The 19,065-nt window shown below is 47.1% G+C and overlaps 1 protein-coding gene and 1 long non-coding RNA gene across 2 annotated transcripts in view; one reads left to right on the top strand and one right to left on the bottom strand.

Moving 5' to 3' along the window:
- Positions 1-12,999, top strand: part of LOC140410542 (uncharacterized) — a 77,157-nt gene extending 64,158 nt beyond the window's left edge. The window contains exon 2 of the long non-coding RNA XR_011940681.1: positions 12,810-12,999. This is a non-coding gene — a long non-coding RNA (uncharacterized lncRNA). The remainder of the gene's footprint in view (positions 1-12,809) is intronic.
- rrm2 (ribonucleoside-diphosphate reductase subunit M2) lies at positions 5,431-17,516 on the bottom strand. Its single transcript, XM_072498770.1, has 10 exons — positions 17,170-17,516; positions 17,003-17,077; positions 16,479-16,631; positions 14,496-14,612; positions 14,266-14,399; positions 14,083-14,177; positions 12,875-13,008; positions 6,854-6,958; positions 6,063-6,176; positions 5,431-5,982 (listed from the first exon to the last, which is right to left on the bottom strand). Exons 1-10 carry the CDS (start codon positions 17,254-17,256, stop codon positions 5,830-5,832), a joined length of 1,167 nt encoding a protein of 388 aa, XP_072354871.1. The 5' UTR covers positions 17,257-17,516; the 3' UTR covers positions 5,431-5,829.
- Positions 17,517-19,065: the final 1,549 nt, after the last annotated feature.

Raw genomic sequence — 19,065 nt, 5'->3', positions numbered from 1 at the left:
ACCAATCTGTTTCACACTGTCCTCTCCAACAATATCGCCCCTCTCATTTGTAAATACAGAAGAAAAGTACTCGTTCAAGACCTCTCCTATCTCTTCAGACTCAATACACAATCTCCCGCTACTGTCCTTGATCGGACCTACCCTCGCTCTAGTCATTCTCATATTTCTCACATATGTGTAAAAGGCCTTGGGGTTTTCCTTGATCCTACCCGCCAAAGATTGTTCATGCCCTCTCTTAGCTCTCCTAATCCCTTTCTTCAGTTCCCTCCTGGCTATCTTGTATCCCTCCAATGCCCTGTCTGAACCTTGTTTCCTCAGCCTTACATAAGTCTCCTTTTTCATCTTAACAAGACATTCAACCTCTCTTGTCAACCATGGTTCCCTCACTCGACCATCTCTTCCCTGCCTGACAGGGACATACATATCAAGGACACGTAGTACCTGTTCCTTGAACAAGTTCCACATTTCACTTTTGTCCTTCCCTGACAGCCTATGTTCCCAACTTATGCACTTCAATTCTTGTCTGACAACATCGTATTTACCCTTCCCCCAATTGTAAACCTTGCCCTGTTGCACGCACCTATCCCTCTCCATTACTAAAGTGAAAGCCACAGAATTGTGGTCACTATCTCCAAAATGCTCCCCCACTAACAAATCTATCATTTGCCCTGGTTCATTACGAAGTACTAAATCCAATATTGCCCCTCCTCTGGTCGGACAATCTACATACTGTGTTAGAAAAGCTTCCTGGACACACTGCACAAACACCACCCCATCCAAACTATTTGATCTAAAGAGTTTCCACTCAATATTTGGGAAGTTAAAGTCACCCATGACTACTACCCTGTGACTTCTGCACCTTTCCAAAATCTGTTTCCCAATCTGTTCCTCCACATCTCTGCTACTATTGGGGGGCCTATAGAAAACTCCTAACAAGGTGACTGCTCCTTTCCTATTTCTGACTTCAACCCATACTACCTCATTAGGGTGATACTCCTCGAACTGCCTTTCTGCAGCTGTTATACTATCTCTAATTAACAATGCACCCCCCCCCCCCCACCTCTTTTACCACCCTCCCTAATCTTATTGAAACATCTATAACCAGGGACCTCCAACAACCATTTCTGCCCCTCTTCTATCCAAGTTTCCGTGCTGGCCACCACATCGTAGTCCCAAGTACCGATCCATGCCTTAAGTTCACCCACCTTATTCTTGATGCTTCTTGCGTTGAAGTATACACACTTCAACCCATCTCCGTGCCTGCAAGTACTCTCCTTTGTCAGTGTTCCCTTCCCTACTGCCTCATTACACGCTTTGGCATCCTGAATATCGGCTACCTTAGTTGCTGGACTACAAATCCGGTTCCCATTCCCGTGCCAAATTAGTTTAAACCCTCCCGAAGAGTACTAGAAAACCTCCCTCCCAGGATATTGGTGCCCCTCTGGTTCAGATGCAACCCGTCCTGCTTGTACAGGTCCCACCTTCCCCAGAATGCGCTCCAATTATCCAAATACCTGAAGCCCTCCCTCCTACATCATTCCTGCAGCCACGTGTCCAACTGCACTCTCTCCCTATTCCTCGCCTCGCTATCACGTGGCACCGGCAACAAACCAGAGATGACAACTCTGTCTGTCCTGGCTTTTAACTTCCAGCCTAACTCCCTAAACTTGTTTATTACCTCCACACCCCTTTTCCTACCTATGTCGTTGGTACCAATGTGCATCACGACTTCTGGCTGCTCACCCTCCCCCTTAAGGATCCTGAAGCCACGATCCGAGACATCCCTGGCCCTGGCACCCGGGAGGCAACATACCTTCCGGGAGTCTCGCTCGCGACCACAGAATCTCCTATCTATTCCCCTAACCATTGAATCTCCTACAACTATTGCTTTTCTATTCTCCCCCCTTCCCTTCTGAGCCCATGAGCCAGAGTCAGTGCCAGAGACCTGGCCGCTAGGGTCTTCCCCCGGCAGGTCATCCCCCCCAACAGCATCCAAAACGGTATACTTGTTTTGAAGGGGAACGGCCACGAGGGATCCCTGCACTGTCTGCCTGTTTGTTTTTTTCCCCCTGACTGTAACCCAGCTATTCTTGTCCTGTACCTTGGGTGTGGTTACCTCCCTGTAACTCTTCTCAATCACCCCCTCTGCCTCCCGGATGATCCGAAGTTCATCCATCTTCAGGTCCAGTTCCCTAACACGGTCTTTGAGGAGCTGAAGTTGGGTGCACTTCCCGCAGGTATAGTCAGCGGGGACACCGGTGGTATCCCTCACCACCCACATCCTACAGGAGCATACAACTGGCCTAGCCTCCATCCCCTCTTACCTGACAGAATATAGCTGCCCTGTGGACTAACTAGATCTCCGCCCTCCGACTCTGCTCCCAGTCAGCTACACTTTCTGTAAACTCCTGGCTCTCTTCTCACTCTTTGTGGAAATGTCAGAAACAAAATGAAAGGAGCACCTTACTCCCTCCTCACCTAACTCCCTCGGTCACCAAACCCTTACTATAGCACTCAAAATGCACCAAATTCAGCACTCAGTGGATGTGGTCTTATCGGGGCAGGGGATTGCAAATAGGAAGCGGGAGAACTCATCTATGATGTTGAGGAAATATGTATTGCGGTTATTGGAGGGGAGGGGCCCTTTGAAATCGATACTGAGGCGTTCAAAGGGTCGGGATGCCTTTACCAGGTGGGCCTTATCCAGTCGATAGAAGTGCGGCTTACACTCCGCACAGATTGGGCAGTCCCTGGTCATGGCTCTGACCTCCTCAGTGGAGTAGGGCAGGTTGCAGGCCTTGATATAATGGACGGGCCGGGTGACCCCCGGGTGGCAGAGGTCATCGTGGATAGCCCATAGTCGGTCATCTTGCGTGCTGGCGCATGTGCCGCGGGACAGGGCATCTGGGGGCTCGTTGAGCTTCCCAGGATGATATACTATATCGCAGTTATAGGTGGAGAGTTCGATCCTCCACCTCAAGATCTTATCGTTCTTGATTTTGCCCCGCTGCGTATTGTCGAACATGAAGGCTACCGATTGTTGGTCGGTGGCGAGGGTAAACCTCCTACCAACGAGTTAGTGCCTCCAGTGCCGCACGGCTTCCACGATGGCTTGGGCTTCTTTTTCGACCTGAGTGTCCAATTTCAGGTGAGGGTGCGCGAAAAGAACGCTACTGCTCTGCCTGCTTGGTTGAGGGTGGCGGCGAGAGCAACCTCTTGATGCGTCGCTCTCCACCTGGAAGGGGACGGACTCGTCCACTGTGCGCATAGCGGCTTTGGCGATGTCCGCCTTGATGCAGCTGAAGGCCTGGCGGGCCTCAGTTGCCAGTGGAAAGATGGTGACCTTCATTAGTGGGCGGGCATTGTCTGCATAATTGGGGACCCACTTAACTCACAAGACTTCCCTCGACACTGCCTGTCGCAACATACTGCACCCACCCCGGGCCTGATCCATTGCCCTCAGGTCAAACTGCCCCTGCAGCCTTTCTCCCACCGCATAATGGGTCTTGAACAAGATAATTCCCCCCCGGACCACTGCTTTCAGAGACCCCAAAACGTGGCCTCCCAATTTTGATTGAGCTCATAATTCTTAATTGCCATTGTCACCTTCCTGCAGCCATGGAATGCACTGCCTGTGGAAGTAGTTGAGTCGGAAACATTAGGGACCTTCAAGCAGCTATTGGATAGGTACATGGATTACGGTAAAATGATATAGTGTGGATTAATTTGTTCTTAAGGGCAGCACGGTAGCATTGTGGATAGCAAAACTGCTTCACAGCTCCAGGGTCCCAGGTTCGATTCAGGCTTGGGTCACTGTCTGCACATCCTCCCCGTGTGTGCATGGGTTTCCTCTGGGTGCTCCGGTTTCCTCCCAGTCCAAAAATGTGCAGATTAGGTGGATTGACCATGATAAATTGCCCTTAGTGTCCAAAATTGCCATTAGTGTTGGGTGGGGTTACTCTTTCCAAGAGGCGGTGCAGTCGATGGGCCGAATGGCTTCCTTCTGCACTGTAAATTCTATGATAAATCAAGGACAAAGGTTTGGCACAACATCGTGGGCCGAAGGGCCTGTTCCAAGCTGTATTTTCTATGTTCTATCACCTCTGCTCTCAAACGTGTGAATACCCAGGACAGCTTAACTGGCTGTCTAACCCGTGAACATTCCATATTTCACCAGAGGCTGGCACCTCCCTTACCCCCAGAGTCCATCGTGACCCATGGACTCTGCCCCCATCCCCAAACTCATCCTACATATTGGACACATCGCCTCCCCCCTCCCTTTCCTCCTCGGCAAGATAGGTTGCAAGCTTGGAAAGTGCACTTGAAGGAGGCTGCAACATATCTAAACGGCATACAATGCTGCCATTACCCCAGTAGCGGATGGAGTGCTGAACAGGCTGCTTTTTTCCCCCCAGATGGTTTTGAGCTGGAGTGCACCAGAGCTGCACACATCCAAGAAAGTAGAATATTCCACCTTACTCCAGGCTTGTAGATGATGGGTGATTCAGCGATGGTAATGTCATTGAATGTCAAGGGGGCAATGGTTAAGATTCTCTTGTTGGAGATGGTCACTGCCTGGGACTTGTTATTTGGCACTTTTCAACCCAAGCATGAAATGTTGTCCTGATCTTGCAGTATTCAGGCAACTGCAAATGGTATGGAACACCACACAATATTCAGCAAACACCCCAGCCAGGTGTATTGCATTCAGAAATCATAAAACCGCAAGACATCGGAGCAGAATTAGGCCAAACCATTATGTCTGCTCCACCATTCAATCCTGGCTGATGTTTCACATTCCCATTCTCCTGCCTTCTCCCCATCATGCAAGTTTTTTTTTCTGGCTTCTACTTCTCCCTCTACTTTGTGGTTCAGATGCACCTATCCTGCCATTTAGTTCCTCTAGATGCATTTTCTTTACCATCTTGCACCATCATTTAATCTCATTTATCACACCTTACCCTTCCTCCCACACACTGCCCCTGCAATTTGGTAAAAATGAACATCTCCATTTTTTCCTTAATTAGGTTACAGATCTGAAATACCATTTCTCCAGATGCTGCAAGACCAGCATTCCTTATTTATTTATTAGGGCAAAATGAAAATGAAGCAAGGCCCAGAGTCCTCCCGCCTGGGTAGAAAGAACATTCTCAATCATTGACTAGTCACAGCAAAAGGTCAGTGGGTGTTTAGGTACTATGGAAATTAAAGGGATCGTGGAGATCCATCAATGACTCTTGGAATGGGCAAGCAGGCTCGAAGGACTAAATGTTTTACCATTTGATACACCCTTGACAGTTTCTTCAAAGTGGAAAGGACCCACCTTCCTTCATTAGTTAATCCTACTGATCACCACTATTTCCATTGTGTCTACCCAGTGAACCCAAACCCCCTGCTGGACACCAAAAACAGGCCAGTGAACACAAGCACTGTAAATTAAGTAGCTTTGAATTTTATTCAGAAAGTGCATTTTCATTAAAATATGTACACCATAAAAATTAACAATAACTGTATTAAACAAAGGGTAAGCACTTTGGCTGCCAAAACCATTTTGACACCAAAATACTACTGCATAACCAAAATGCTCCTGCGCCATTAATATGGCATGCACCAATGTAGTTTTGACTGTTGTGTAAACTATGCAATTTTACAATTACATATTCGGAGGTAATGTGAACATCTGCCACAGAGTTCAGAAGCCTATTAAAAGAATGTGCAATTCACTAATTCTGAAATGTAAATCATACAGGTTAGTGACCAGTGATCTCTGGAACCACCAGCTCAAGTGGATTTTCAATCCAGTCTGCATCAGACATATGCAAAGTCCTTTCAAAAGTCAGCATCCAGCGTGAATGCATTATCAGCTGTCTTAGCCATCACACCCATTCTCTGGTACTCTCCAACTCGCTTTTCGAAAAAGTTAGTTTTGCCTTCCAAAGAAATGTTCTCCATGAAGTCGAATGGATTCTCAGCTTTATAGATCTACAAAGAGACAGAAGCCATTAACATGGTTCCTTTTCATTTGAACTTAGCCCTGTAGATTTAATCTAGTTATAACATACCTTACTGAAACCCAGTTCCAACATCAATCGGTCAGCTACAAACTCAATGTAACGTTTCATTAAGGTGCAGTTCATTCCAATCAGGTTTACTGGCAAAGATTCAGTCAGAAATTCCTGAAAAAGGAAAACAATTTATATTTCATTGCATCTTTCTACCAATTCAGTTCACCCCATTGTAAATTACACTTCATTCATATTTCCAAACATCTGGGGACAGTCAGATGGAGGTGTACTTTGAGAATAGCATGTCTAGATCGCAAGTCAGCCTTTTCACACCTTTGGAAATGCTGCCATTTTCAAAGAGGCAGCACAAGGAGGGCTGGCTAACTACTCCCCTCCCATGAACGGCCGGTGAAGCTTCTTGGAAGTGCTTAATAGGCTGTGCATGACCAGAAGATTTTCAAAGTGAATACCTTCTGCATGTTAGTGCGCACCTGTCAAAAGCCTCATCGATAAAGAATAATAATGGACAAAAGTGGGCATTGCAAAATGAAGTACATCCCAATTGAGTGTTTGGTCACTCATATGCATAGTGACACTGCAAGCTCACTGATTTCCTGTCTGTAATTCAATGGCAAGACTGGCCACCAAGCTCACCAGAGGCCCAGTTAGTGGCTTTCCAATTGAAGAATTACAGCACATGAGCACCATGATGTTGGGATCCAGTCTGAAGTGAAGTAGCAGAACCTTAGATATCAGCTGGGTGTTACAATACTTGGTGCACGTCAATAAAATAAATCGCCATGTCAATTTCAACCTAGCAATCCAGACGTTAAAACAAAATCAATTACCTGCTCAATTTCGACAGCATTTTGAATAACTGCTCGCACCCGGTCTTCTGAGGGTTTGTGTACCAAGTGCTTGAACATCAGGCAGGCAAAGTCACAATGTAGACCCTGAAGTAACGAGAGAAAAAAAATCTGCGTTGCGAATAGAGCACTGCCATTTGTAATAGGACATCATACAGCCACAATACTAAGCACATTCTAGTATTAAAAAATTTACAAAATGTTCAACTGAGTGACAGTTACTCCAGTATAGAATATTTCTGCAATTAGACCAAAACTTATTTAAACAACTGGTGAAACCACCTCTGCAAGGACTAAACAGGTTCTCTGTTCCTCCAGTCAAGAAGCTGAAAACGGGAAAAAGGCATAGCCCCAAAAAACCAACACTGGAGTTGATGCTTTCACAAGCAGGAAAAAAGTACTCGCCATCAAAAAGGAGACCAAAAAAACTAACTTCGCACCAATGGGAGCAGCTTAGGAATCTGAGCTAAGGGGAAACCAGGTCAACCAAGTCATGGTCAAGTGACTTCCGGGTGCGGCGATGACCAGCTAAGTCGCACGTTTCGGCAGCTCCCGGTGGAACAGACTTTTGGGCTCTTAATAGGAGCCCCAACAGCAATTTTAATGGCTAAAAACACTGTGGTAAACCAGAAGGGAATCCCCCCTGGATACGGATGGAAAAAGGAGGAAAGCGGCCAGATTGCGGAGGATCCTCTAGAGCAGCGGCAAGGAAGGCAAGCACAAAGCAAGATGGCGTCGGAAGGTGGCCGTTTGGTATGGGGCCCTGACCAACAAGAGTTCCTGCAGCGCTGTGTGGAAGAACTAAAAAAGGAGAAGGAGCTGCTGGCCCCGATATTACAGGCGATTGAAGGGATAAAGGAGGAGCAAAAGACCCAGGAGCAGGAGCTTCGGGTCGTGAAGGCAAAGGCCGCTGAGAATGAGGACGACATACAGGGCCTGGTGGTGAAGACAGATGCACGAGGCACAACACAAAAGGTGTGGAAAGGCTGGAGGTGCTGAAGAATAATGCGAGGAGGAAGAATTTAAGGATTCTTGGTCTTCCTGAAGGCGCAGAAGGGGCGGACGTCGGGGCATATGTGAGCACGATGCTTCACTCGTTAATGGGATCGGAGGCCCCGACAGGCCCGTTGGGAGGTGGAGGGAGCTTATCGAGTTATGGCGCGAAATACCTCGAGTCATAGTGGTGAGATTTCTCTGCTATAATGACAGAGAGATGGTCCTCAGATGGGCAAAGAAAACTCGGAGCTGTAGGTGGGAGAACGCGGTGATCCGCGTATATCAAGACTGGAGTGCGGAGGTGGCGAGAAGGAGGGCAAGTTTTAATTGGGCTAAGGCGGTGCTTCACAAAAGGAAGGTCAAATTCGGAATGTTGCAGCCGGCAAGATTGTGGGTCACACACCAAGGGAAGCACCAGTACTTTGAGACGGCAGAAGAGGCATGGATATTTATTGTGGATGAGAAGCTGGAATAGGCGGGCAAGAAAAAGAACGGTTGGGACAAAGTGGTGGGGTGATTACGTGGGGTGAAAAAGGGGGAGGGGATGATTTTTCAAGTTGTTAATCTTGCGACCCTGTAACTTCTCTCTTCCCCATGTTGTGGTGGGGGGGGGAGGAGGATGAGGAACAGTGGGCACCGGTCATTAGGGGCGGGGCCAAGTGGGAAACGCAGGCTTTGTTCCCACGCTATGGTAATCATGGCGGGAACAGGGAAGCAGGGGGCCTCGCAGTGGGGGCCTCGGTCATGGGGGAAGCCGAGGTCAGCCAGAGTTTGCTGATTTCTGGTAGTAACATGGGGGGTGCAACTACGCTAGAAAGGGGGGGGGGGGGGGTGTTAACTGGGTTGCTGCTGCTGGGGAGAAGGGGGAGCTGGTACAGGGTGGGGTGGTCGAGGCAGGAGGGCGCCGTCGAGGGGGGAAACACGGGTATGTGGGAACCGGGTGAGGGGCTGGATTAAAAAAGGGGATGGCTAGTTGACAAGGGGGGGGGGGGGGGGGGGGGGGTAAAGAGCCACCCAACCCGGCTGATCACGTGGAATGTGAGGGGGCTGAACGGGCCGATTAAAAGGGCACGGGTACTCGCACACCTAAAGAAATTAAAGGCAGATGTGGTTATGCTGCAGGAGACTTAAAGTAGGAAAAAGACCCGCTGCAATGTGGGTCCTATAGGCCCATTTCCCTTTTAAACGTGGATTCTGGCCAAGGTGATGGCGACGAGGATAGAGGACCGTGTCCCAGGGGTGGTCCATGAGGACCAAACCGGGTTTGTGAAGGGGAGACAGCTGAACAAGACCATACGGAGGTTGCTAGGGGTAATGATGATGCCCCCGCCAGAGGGGGAAGCGGAGATAGTGGTGGCGATGGATGCTGAGAAAGCATTCGACAGAGTGGAGTGGGATTATCTGTGGGAGGTGCGGCTTTGGAGATGGGTACAGTTGCTGTATAGGGCACCGATGGAGAGTGTGGTCACGAATGGACGGAGGTCTGATTATTTCCGGCTTCAGAGGGACGAGGCAGGGATGTCCCCTATCTCCGTTATGGTTTGCATTGGCGATTGAGCCCCTGGCCATAGCATCGAGGGGTTCCAGGAAGTGGAGGGGAGTACTCAGGGGAGGAGAAGAACACCGGGTATCTCTGTATGCGGATGATTTGTTGCTATATGTGGCGGACCCGGCGGAGGGGATGCCAGAGATAATGCGGATACTTGGGGAGTTTGGGGATTTTTCAGGGTATAAATTGAACATGGGGAAAAGTGAGTTGTTTGTGGTGCATCCAGGTGCAGAGAAATAGAGGATTTACCGTTGAGGAAGGTAACAAGGGACTTTCGGTACTTGGGGATCCAGATAGCCAAGAATTGGGGTACATTACATAGGCTTAATTTAACGCGGTTGGTGGAACAGATGGAGGAGGACTTTAAGAGATGGGACATGGTGTCCTTGCCACTGGCAGGGAGGGTGCAGGCGGTTAAAATGGTGGTCCTCCCGAGATTCCTTTGTGTTTCAGTGCCTCCCGGTGGTGGTCACGAAGGCTTTTTTCAAAAGAATCGAGAAGAGTATTATGAGTTTTGTGTGGGCCGGGAAGACCCCGAGAGTGAGGAGGGGATTTTTGCAGCGTAGTAGGGACAGGGGGGGATGGCACTACCGAGCCTAAGTGAGTACTACTGGGCCGCCAATATTTAAATGGTGTGTAAGTGGATGGGAGAAGAGGAGGGAGCGGCGTGGAAGAGATTGGAGAGGGCGTCCTGCAGTGGGACTAGCCTACAAGCTATGGTGACGGCGCCGCTGCCGTTCTCACCGAAGAAATACACCACAAGCCCGGTGGTGGTGGCTACATTGAAAATTTGGGGGCAGTGGAGACGGCATAGGGGAAAAACGGGAGCCTCGGTGCGGTCCCAGATAAGAAATAACCATAGGTTTGTTCCGGGGAGAATGGATGGAGGATTTGGAGCATGGCAAAGAGCAGGGGTAGCACAATTGAGAGATCTGTTCGTAGATGGGACGTTTGCGAGTCTGGGAGCGCTGACGGAAAAATATGGGTTGCCCCAAGGGAATGCATTTCGGTATATGCAACTGAGGGCTTTTGTGAGGCAACAGGTGAGGGAATTCCCGCAGCTCCCGACGCAGGAGGTGCAGGATAGAGTGATCTCAGAGACATGGGTGGGGGATGGTAAGGTGTTGGACATATATAGGGAAATTAGGGACGAGGGGGAGATCATGGTAGATGAGCTGAAAGGGAAATGGGAAGAAGAGCTGGGGGAGGAGATTGAGGAGGGGCTGTGGGCTGATGCCCTACGTAGGGTAAACTCATCGTCCTCGTGTGCCAGGCTAAGCCTGATACAATTTAAGGTGTTACACAGGGCGCATATGACTGGAGCACGGCTCCGTAAATTTTTGGGGGTAGAGGATAGGTGTGAGAGATGCTCGAGAAGCCCAGCAAATCACACCCACATGTTCTGGTCATGCCCGGCACTACAGGGGTTTTGGGTGGGGGTGGCAAAGAGAACACCGGGTATCTTTGTATGCGGACGATTTGTTGTTGTATGTTGCGGACTCGGTGGAGGGGATGCCAGAGATAATGCGGAGTTTGGGGATTTTTCGGGGTACAAATTGAACATGGGGAAAAGTGAGTGGTTTGTGGTGCATCCAGGGGAGCAGAGCAGGGAAATAGAGGATTTACCGCTGAGGAAGGTAACAAGAGACTTCCGGTACTTAGGGATTCAGATAGCCAAGAATTGGGGAACCTTACACCGGCTTAATTTAACACGATTGGTGGAACAGATGGAGGAGGATTTCAAGAGATGGGACATCCCTGTCACTGGCAGGTAGGGTGCAGGCGGTTAAAATGGTGGTCCTCCCGAGATTCCTCTTTGTGTTTCAGTGCCTCCCGGTGATGGTCACGAAGGCTTTTTTTTTTTAAAAAGAGAATTGAGAAAAGTATTATGAGTTTTGTGTGGGCCGGGAAGACCCTGAGAGGGAGGAGGGGGTTCTTGCAGCGTAGTAGAGATTACTGGGCCGCCAATATCTCAATGGTGTGTAAGTGGATGGGAGAAGGGGAGGGAGCGGCGTGGAAGAGATTGGAGAGGGCGTCCTGCAAGGGGACCAGCCTACAAGCAATGGTGACAGCACCGTTGCCGTTCTCACCGAAGAAATACACCACAAGCCCAGTGGTGGTGGCAACACTAAAAATTTGGGGGCAGTGGAGACGGCATAGGGGAAGGACGGGAGCCTCGGTGCGGTCCCCGATAAGAAATAACCATAGGTTTGTTCCGGGGAGAATGGATGGATTTGGAGTATGGCAAAGAGCTGGGGTAGTACAACAGAGACCTGTTCCTGGATGGGACGTTTGCAAGTATGGGAGCGCTGACAGAAAGGTATGGGTTGCCCCAAGGGAATGCGTTTAGGTATATGCAACTGAGGGCTTTTGCGAGGCAACAGGTGAGGGAATTCCCACAGCTTCCGACGCAGGAGGTGCAAGATAGAGTGATCTCAGAGACATGGGTGGGGGATGGTAGGGTGTCGGATATATAGGGAAATGAGGGACGAGGGTGAGATCATGATAGATGAGCTGAGAGGGAAATGGGAGGAAGAGTTGGGGGAAAGAGATCGAAGAGGGGCTATGGGCTGATGCCCTACGTAGGGTAAACCCGTCGTCCTCGTGTGCCAGGCTAAGCTTGATACAATTTAAGGTTTTACACAGGGCGCATATGACTGGAGCACGGCTCAGTAAATTTTTCGGGGTAGAGGGTAGGTGTGGGAGATGCTCGAGAAGCCCAGCGAATCACACCCACATGTTCTGGTCATGTCCGGCACTACAGGGGTTCTGGGTGGGGGTGGCGAAGGTGCTTTCGAAGGTGGTGGGGGTCCGGGTCGAGCCAAGCTGGGGGTTGGCTATATTCGGGGTCGCAGAAGAGCCGGGAGTACAGGAGGCAAGAGAGTCTGATGTTTTGGCCTTTGCGTCCCTAGTAGCCCGGCGCAGGATATTGCTTATGTGGAAGGATGCCAAACCCCCGGGCATGGAGACCTGGATAAATGACATGGCTGGGTTTATAAAGCTAGAACGGATCAAGTTTGTATTAAGGGGTTCACCAGGCGGTGGCAACCGTTCGTCAACTACCTCACAGAACGATAGAGGGAATGGAAAAGAAAGAAGGCAACAGCAGCAACCCAGGGGGGAGGGGGAGAGGACCCAGGCAGGCTCTCAGGGATGTTATTGTATATGTATAGGAATTTGTTTTAGGTAATGTATATTGGGACTGTTAGATTGTACTTTGAGTGTAACTATTTTTGAGAAGGCAGTTGCCATTTAGTTTTTGTTTATATATTATTTATTTGTTTAAAACTGGCCACTGTTATTTATATTGTTTTATTGTTGTTAAAAAGAAAAACTGTGTACTGTTTTATGTTTGGCCAAAAAATCTTGAATAAAATGTATTTTTTAAAAAAGTCATGGTCAAGTCCAGGATGAAAGACTTGAATGCACTAGATGAACAACTCACTCAAGAATCATACCTCATCTCGGCTAATAAGTTCATTGGAGAACGTTAACCCAGGCATCAACCCTCGTTTCTTCAACCAGAAAATAGCAGCAAAGGATCCGGAGAAAAAGATTCCTTCAACAGCAGCAAATGCTACAATTCGCTCACCTGGTGAATTAAAATGTTCAAATGTTAACTATCATATAATAATGGACACATTTTAATCAAAATACCAATTCACAAATAGCTCAGTAATTTATTCCAATATAATGCATTTCCAAACATACATGGGACATATTTATAATAAAGCATTTATAAATTCATCTGTCGCCCCAGTGCCAAGATTGTGAAGAGGTGGGCTATTCTGGTTGAATCCGTGCTGCATGATGATTTGAGATGTCAAGAAAGGTTTCACAACTTCAATTCCTGGTTTCTGGCGTTTTAAGATTTTTCAACCAGGACCCCAGCTAAAGTAACAAAGGGTCAGCATCAGCATAACCGGAGACATTTGGACAATGAAAGGGAGCACATGCCCCCTTTTCACAGTAGCTGGCGTATTCAGTCAAGTTTTATTTTTAAAGTCTAAATCTTTCCGGCAAGTGACTGGAGTTAGTATGGATGAATAATGGATGGTGCTGTTATACACAGATTGATCAGTTAGGCTGGATACTAAAGCATGTAACATTTTCAGAGCAAGTATGTAGGAATTCCACACTGGCCCAAGTCGCCTCCACGAGCTGTGCTGAACCTTTCAGCACACATGTCAGATCTCCTCAGGGTACTGACACACATGCAGCTCTGAACTTGCATGTTTTACAATCCATGCACATTTTTGGACCACTGTTAGAAGCTGTCTTTTTGTTTCAATGCCTTCACCAGCTGTTGGGGTATCAGTGGCAATGCCAACATTTGTTGCCAACCCTCAGGCTGAAGAGACAATCCTTTAAAATGGAGGAGGAATTTGAGGCCACCTTTAGACAGAGATAGATAGGACTTTGATTAACAAGGTGATCAGGGATATGGAGACATGGCAGCAGAATGGGACTGAGAAACATATCAGCCATGATCAAATAGATCAGACATGGGGCTACAAAGAGGGTGATTTGCCAGATTAGATGGCTATCTGGAGTAAACATGCATTGTGTAGAGGACTAGTTAGATTGCAGGGTGGCGATAGTGGTGAACACAATTGAATGAAAAAAAACATTTCTCCTCCACAAATAATATACTCACTGTACTTACCAAATGTTGCTCTATGGTTACCAATCCAGTACAGTGCCCAGTCAGCCTTCTTTTTCACACATGGCAAAGTTTCAACTGCATTGAACAGATAGTCCCTAGGAAGATACACAATTTGATTTTTTTTAAATGCTTAAAATGAACAGAGTAGCCTATGTATCTCCAATGCACTGAGAATCCAATTACCTCTCCTGAGAATCCTTAATGTATGTTTCAATAAGAAGACTGTACATTTCAGAGTGAATATTTTCCATTGCAATCTGGAATCCATAGAAGCAACGAGCTTCAGTCACTTGAACTTCTTGACTGAAACGTTCCACCTATGACAAATAAAACGATTAAATAAGCATAAAACTCAACAATTCAAATAAAGATGCCCCAGAGAATGGAATTCCAGTCAAAGAACAAATTCTTACCAAGTTCTCATTAACAATGCCATCACTTGCTGCAAAGAATGCCAAGACGTAAGAAATGAAATGTCTCTCTTCAGACTTCAGGGAATCCCAGTGCTGAAGATCCTTCGAGAGGTCAACCTGTTATTTATAAACATTAGTCATATAGTACACAATTCAAGAATAAAATGCTACTCAGGAAAAAAAGCAAAAATTGTTACAAAAGCACAAGTATTAATGTGGAATGTTTCTTTCTTTCTGAGGAAATAGCATCCAAGTAGATTGGTAGCTGTAGAATTATGATGAACTTTGAAATTGGGTGAGCATAGGAGGATGAGAAGTTGGAGGGGAATGAGAATGCTGTGGATTACAAAGATCCGGGGCTGGATTGTCGCACCAGCAGCATAATGACACCCAGGGATTTTGGAGCAGCACGAGGCTGCCCACAGGGAAACCCCATTGCCCAGCTGGTGAGCCAGAGAATCTCACCTCTGGCAGGGGCACTGGTGCAGCGGGTCAGAGAATCCCACCCCTGACCAGTGATTGGGACAATGAAATGATAATCACTTATTGGCTTCAAATGAAGTTACTGTGAAAAGCCCCTAGTCGCCACATTCCAGCGCCTGTTCAGGGAGGCTGGCACGGGAATTGAACCGTGCTGTTGGCCTGCTTTCAAAGCCAACAATTTAGTTATGTGCTAAACCAGCCCCTAGGGAGCAGATACCATCCGAGGGCATGGGTAAGAGGGTTGTCAAGATAATGGTGTTTCATGGGAGCTAGGTAATGGAGGATAGTGAACTCATACGATAGGTAGAAAGTATGTTTTTTTTTAAATTAGAGTACCCAATTCATTTTTTCCATTTAAGGGGCAATTTAGCATGGCCAATCCACCTACCCTACATATCTTTTGCAAACACTGGGAGAATGTGCAAACTCCACACGGACAGTGACCCAGGGCCAGGACCTGTTGAGGTGAGGATAGAGGTTACAGGTGGATATCAGAGGGGTGGATATCAGATTAGCAGGCAAAAATCTGGCAGAGGCTAATGAAATGCTAAACTTTAGCATGACTGGATTGAAGTGCACAGGATCCTAACTGCTCGTGACAACGTGGAAAGCACTCTCTTCTGGGCAAGTCAAGAACTTGGGGACATTATTTTAAAATTAGGGTCATCCTTTTAGGGTGGTGTGTGTGTGGGGGGGGGGGGAGGAGGAGAGAAAGAGAGATTTATTTCAATGTTGTGTAACTTTGGAACGCTGCCCCTGTAGGCCATGGGAGTCGTTGAATATTTTTTTAGACAGGTAGGTAGATTCTTAAAGGCATGTATTGATGTGTATGGGCAAAGTAAAAAAGGTTATTACTTGCATGGGGCTATTGCAAAAGGGCAGATGCCGATAAATACAGATCACCCCCCCAGCAAATGCAATGGATGGAAGGTCAGTGAGTGAAGGCAGGCGCCAGAGCCAAAATGTGGAGACTATGGACTTCTCAGTAACTTCAATGAAGCCTCCTTGTGACAATAAGCAATTATTATTTAGGGGGGGGGGGGGGGGGGGGAGAACATGAAAGAGTATTATCTGGATAACAATTTCTCCATGGACGTGGTCATAAAGCAATGGCAGCAATTCTGGAAACGTTTAACACTGCCACTTCGTCGTGAACTTCCACAGGTGAGTTATGAACCCAATTGCTGCCACAGTATATTCCAGACAGGAGTCAATTGCCCGTATTGCAGCTTCCCAAAATCTGATTGGATGTTTCGTATTGATCAAGCAGTTCGGCATTGTGCAACACGTATGAAGAAATCAAAAGCAAGGAGATAGGGAGAGGACACCTCCTCCTAGTGGCCTATTTGGGATAACATTGAGAGGGGTTACCTAGCAAAAGAATTGAGGCCACTGGAGACTTTACTCAGAACATTCTGGGTGGGGGTCTGGAAACAGAATAGATATCAAAATCGATGGTGAAAGAATCGCAATTGAATACTTTTTACGGCAATAATATACCTCTTCTGCGGTCCAAAAGGAAGCCTCTGCTTTCTTATACATCCGCCAGATGTCGTGGTACTGTATAGGAAAGATGACAAAACGGCGCGGATTGTCCCTCAACAAAGGCTCGTCGTCTAACCTCGAGGAATTAATCAAGTTTTCAGATTGTGCCTGGAGACAAAAACATTAAAATAATTTTTTTAAGAGGTCACGTCTATAAAGTCACAAAATCGCTGGTTCATTCCACATTTACCTTTGGCGTCATTCACTACGCCCCCCCACCCCCCCAAAAAAAGTAACCGAGTTTAAAGTGCTGCCTTGTTGTTAAATTGTTATTTGTAATAAACACAAAGATTAGTTTACAGAAAGCATTAGGAATTCCCTGCAGTAAACGCTGGATGGAGGTGGGGAGGCGCACAACTATTTGGCGCCAGAATGGAACAGCACATCATTGCACTAAATAAGAGTTGGAGGGGAGAGGCTGGGTAGAATATTTCTTTTTTAAATAGCGTCACACTCAAACGCCTCTGCTTTAAACATACCTTGACATCAGCGTCCACCAAGATCTTGCGAGCTGTTTTACTGGCCAGGACTCGAGTGCTATTCAAAGAAGGCGGCTGCAGAAGAGTAACAACAAAGCAGTCAACTCCACTAAGTTTTTTTTAAAAAGGACCGCCCGGCATATTTGCAAGTTTATTTTTATACTCACCGTATTCTCCTTCAGAGAGAGGTTGCTCATCTGAGCAGAGACGACATTCTCATTCTTGGCAGCGAGGGGGGTGCGGACTGACAGCATTTTGGTAACTGGACGGATTGATTGGTTTTAAAATAAAATAGTGGTTCTTCTTTTTTTAAATACAAGATCAGACCTGCTGACTAGTTGGAAGGATTGGGATAGATGCAACAAAAAATACAGAAGAGAACTAAATTTTGAAGTAACGTTGACGTGTATGAGGTTGTAGAAATAGATTGCTTGCTTTGAGCGGGCAGGTTCCTGACTGAGTCTGGCTGTACCTCTGTCTCGGGGTCTCTGCTGCTGTCCAGCCCGCGCGCCGGCTTCGCTCTCAAATACTAGTCGGAATTTGGCGCCGAATCCCGCCGGCCAATCGGCGACGGGACCGCCCCCCAATTATGACGTCAGAGCACCCGCCGGCCAATCGGCACCCGCCGACCTTGGCGGCAATTTCGATTACCCACCCCGGCGATGGTTTGAACGCGCGGGAGCCCCCGCCGCTGCTGCACACAGCCAGCCCGGGCGGGGGGCTTCGGCGGGAAAGTTATAACATCCTCACTTCATCTAACACCAATACAAAACTCTCCCCTCTGAAGATTTTCTCTTTAAATACTTTCGGGTGCTCGGCGCCTTCATGAATACATTAGGACTGTGAGTTTATTTTCAAACGGGCGCTTAACCGTTTCCTTAAAAATTTGCAAACTCATTACCGGATTACTGACTGGTTTTAAATTAAGTTGACGCCTCCGATTTTGCTTTTTTTTAAGGATGACTGTGCAACTTTTAATTGCGATATTATAAAATAGTGTTCGTCGTCACGGTTAAATCTTTCTGAAAGTTTCAAACGAGGAAACAAATTGCAATCAAAACTTGAAGGAGCCTTTACATTATTAAACTTTAGTGCTTAAAGGAACAACGACGGACATTGTACGAACAGTACAGGTTAAACCGTAGTGTTTATCGATAATAATTCAGATGGGTTTTAATCCCGCGGTTTAATGTCTTCATTCGAATTGCATCAATTAATTATTCATTCACAACCGAGGACAGGATATTGACTATTAAACACTTAAGGTATGAATATTTTTAGTGCAATAAAATCAACCGAGGGATTGGTCCATCATGTCCACAATGTAATGCGTTTCTTTCTATACCAATATTCAAGTTACTATATTTTAAAACGCGCACAGTAGTTATGGTCTGTTTCTTCAATCAGCAAAAAATCTGAATAGAGTAACAATCCTCGCTACCATCAAACCATAAGCGTTTTTCAGCACCATCTAGTGACCAGAGCACCAACAGTCTCGTCCACTGCTGGTACCAGGAAATTGCAGATGGTCACAATCAATGTCAAAACAATAGAACATTACAGCGCAGTACAGGCCCTTCGGCCCTCAATGTTGCGCCCACCTGTGAAACCAATCTAAAGCCCGTCTACACTATTCCATTAGCATCCATATGTTTATCCAATGACCATTTAAATGCCCTTAGTGTTGGCGACTCCACTACTGTTGCAGGCAGGGTATTCCACACCCTTACTACTCTCTGAGTAAAGAACCTACCTCTGACAACTGTCCTATATCTATCTCCCCTCAATTTAAAGCTATGGCCCCTCGTACTAGCCATCACCATCCGAGGAAAAAAGCTCTCACTGTCCACCCTATCTAATCCTCTGATCATCTTGTATGCCTCTATTAAGGCACCTCTTAACCTTCTCTCTAACGAAAACAGCCACAAGTCCCTCAGCCTTTCCTCATAAGATCATCCCTCCATACCAGGCAACATCCTGGTAAATCTCCTTTGCACACTGTCCAATGCTTCCACATCCTATAATGCAGCGACCAGAACTGCACGCAATACTCCAAATGCGGC

The sequence above is a fragment of the Scyliorhinus torazame genome, chromosome 4, assembly GCF_047496885.1.
Source record: "Scyliorhinus torazame isolate Kashiwa2021f chromosome 4, sScyTor2.1, whole genome shotgun sequence".
Classification (NCBI taxonomy): domain Eukaryota; kingdom Metazoa; phylum Chordata; class Chondrichthyes; order Carcharhiniformes; family Scyliorhinidae; genus Scyliorhinus; species Scyliorhinus torazame.
The sequence above is the reverse complement of the archived record's forward strand: the minus strand, read 5'-3'. Positions and strand labels throughout refer to the sequence as shown.

Coding starts and splice junctions, on each gene's coding strand:
- rrm2 (XM_072498770.1), bottom strand. CDS start 17,256: ATGCTGTCAGTCCGCACCCCCCTCGCTGCCAAGAATGAGAATGTCGTC. Junction 14,613..16,478: donor CCTTTTGGACCGCAGAAGAG/GTATATTATTGC, acceptor TATAAATAACAG/GTTGACCTCTCGAAGGATCT. Junction 14,400..14,495: donor GCATTGTTAATGAGAACTTG/GTAAGAATTTGT, acceptor TATTTGTCATAG/GTGGAACGTTTCAGTCAAGA.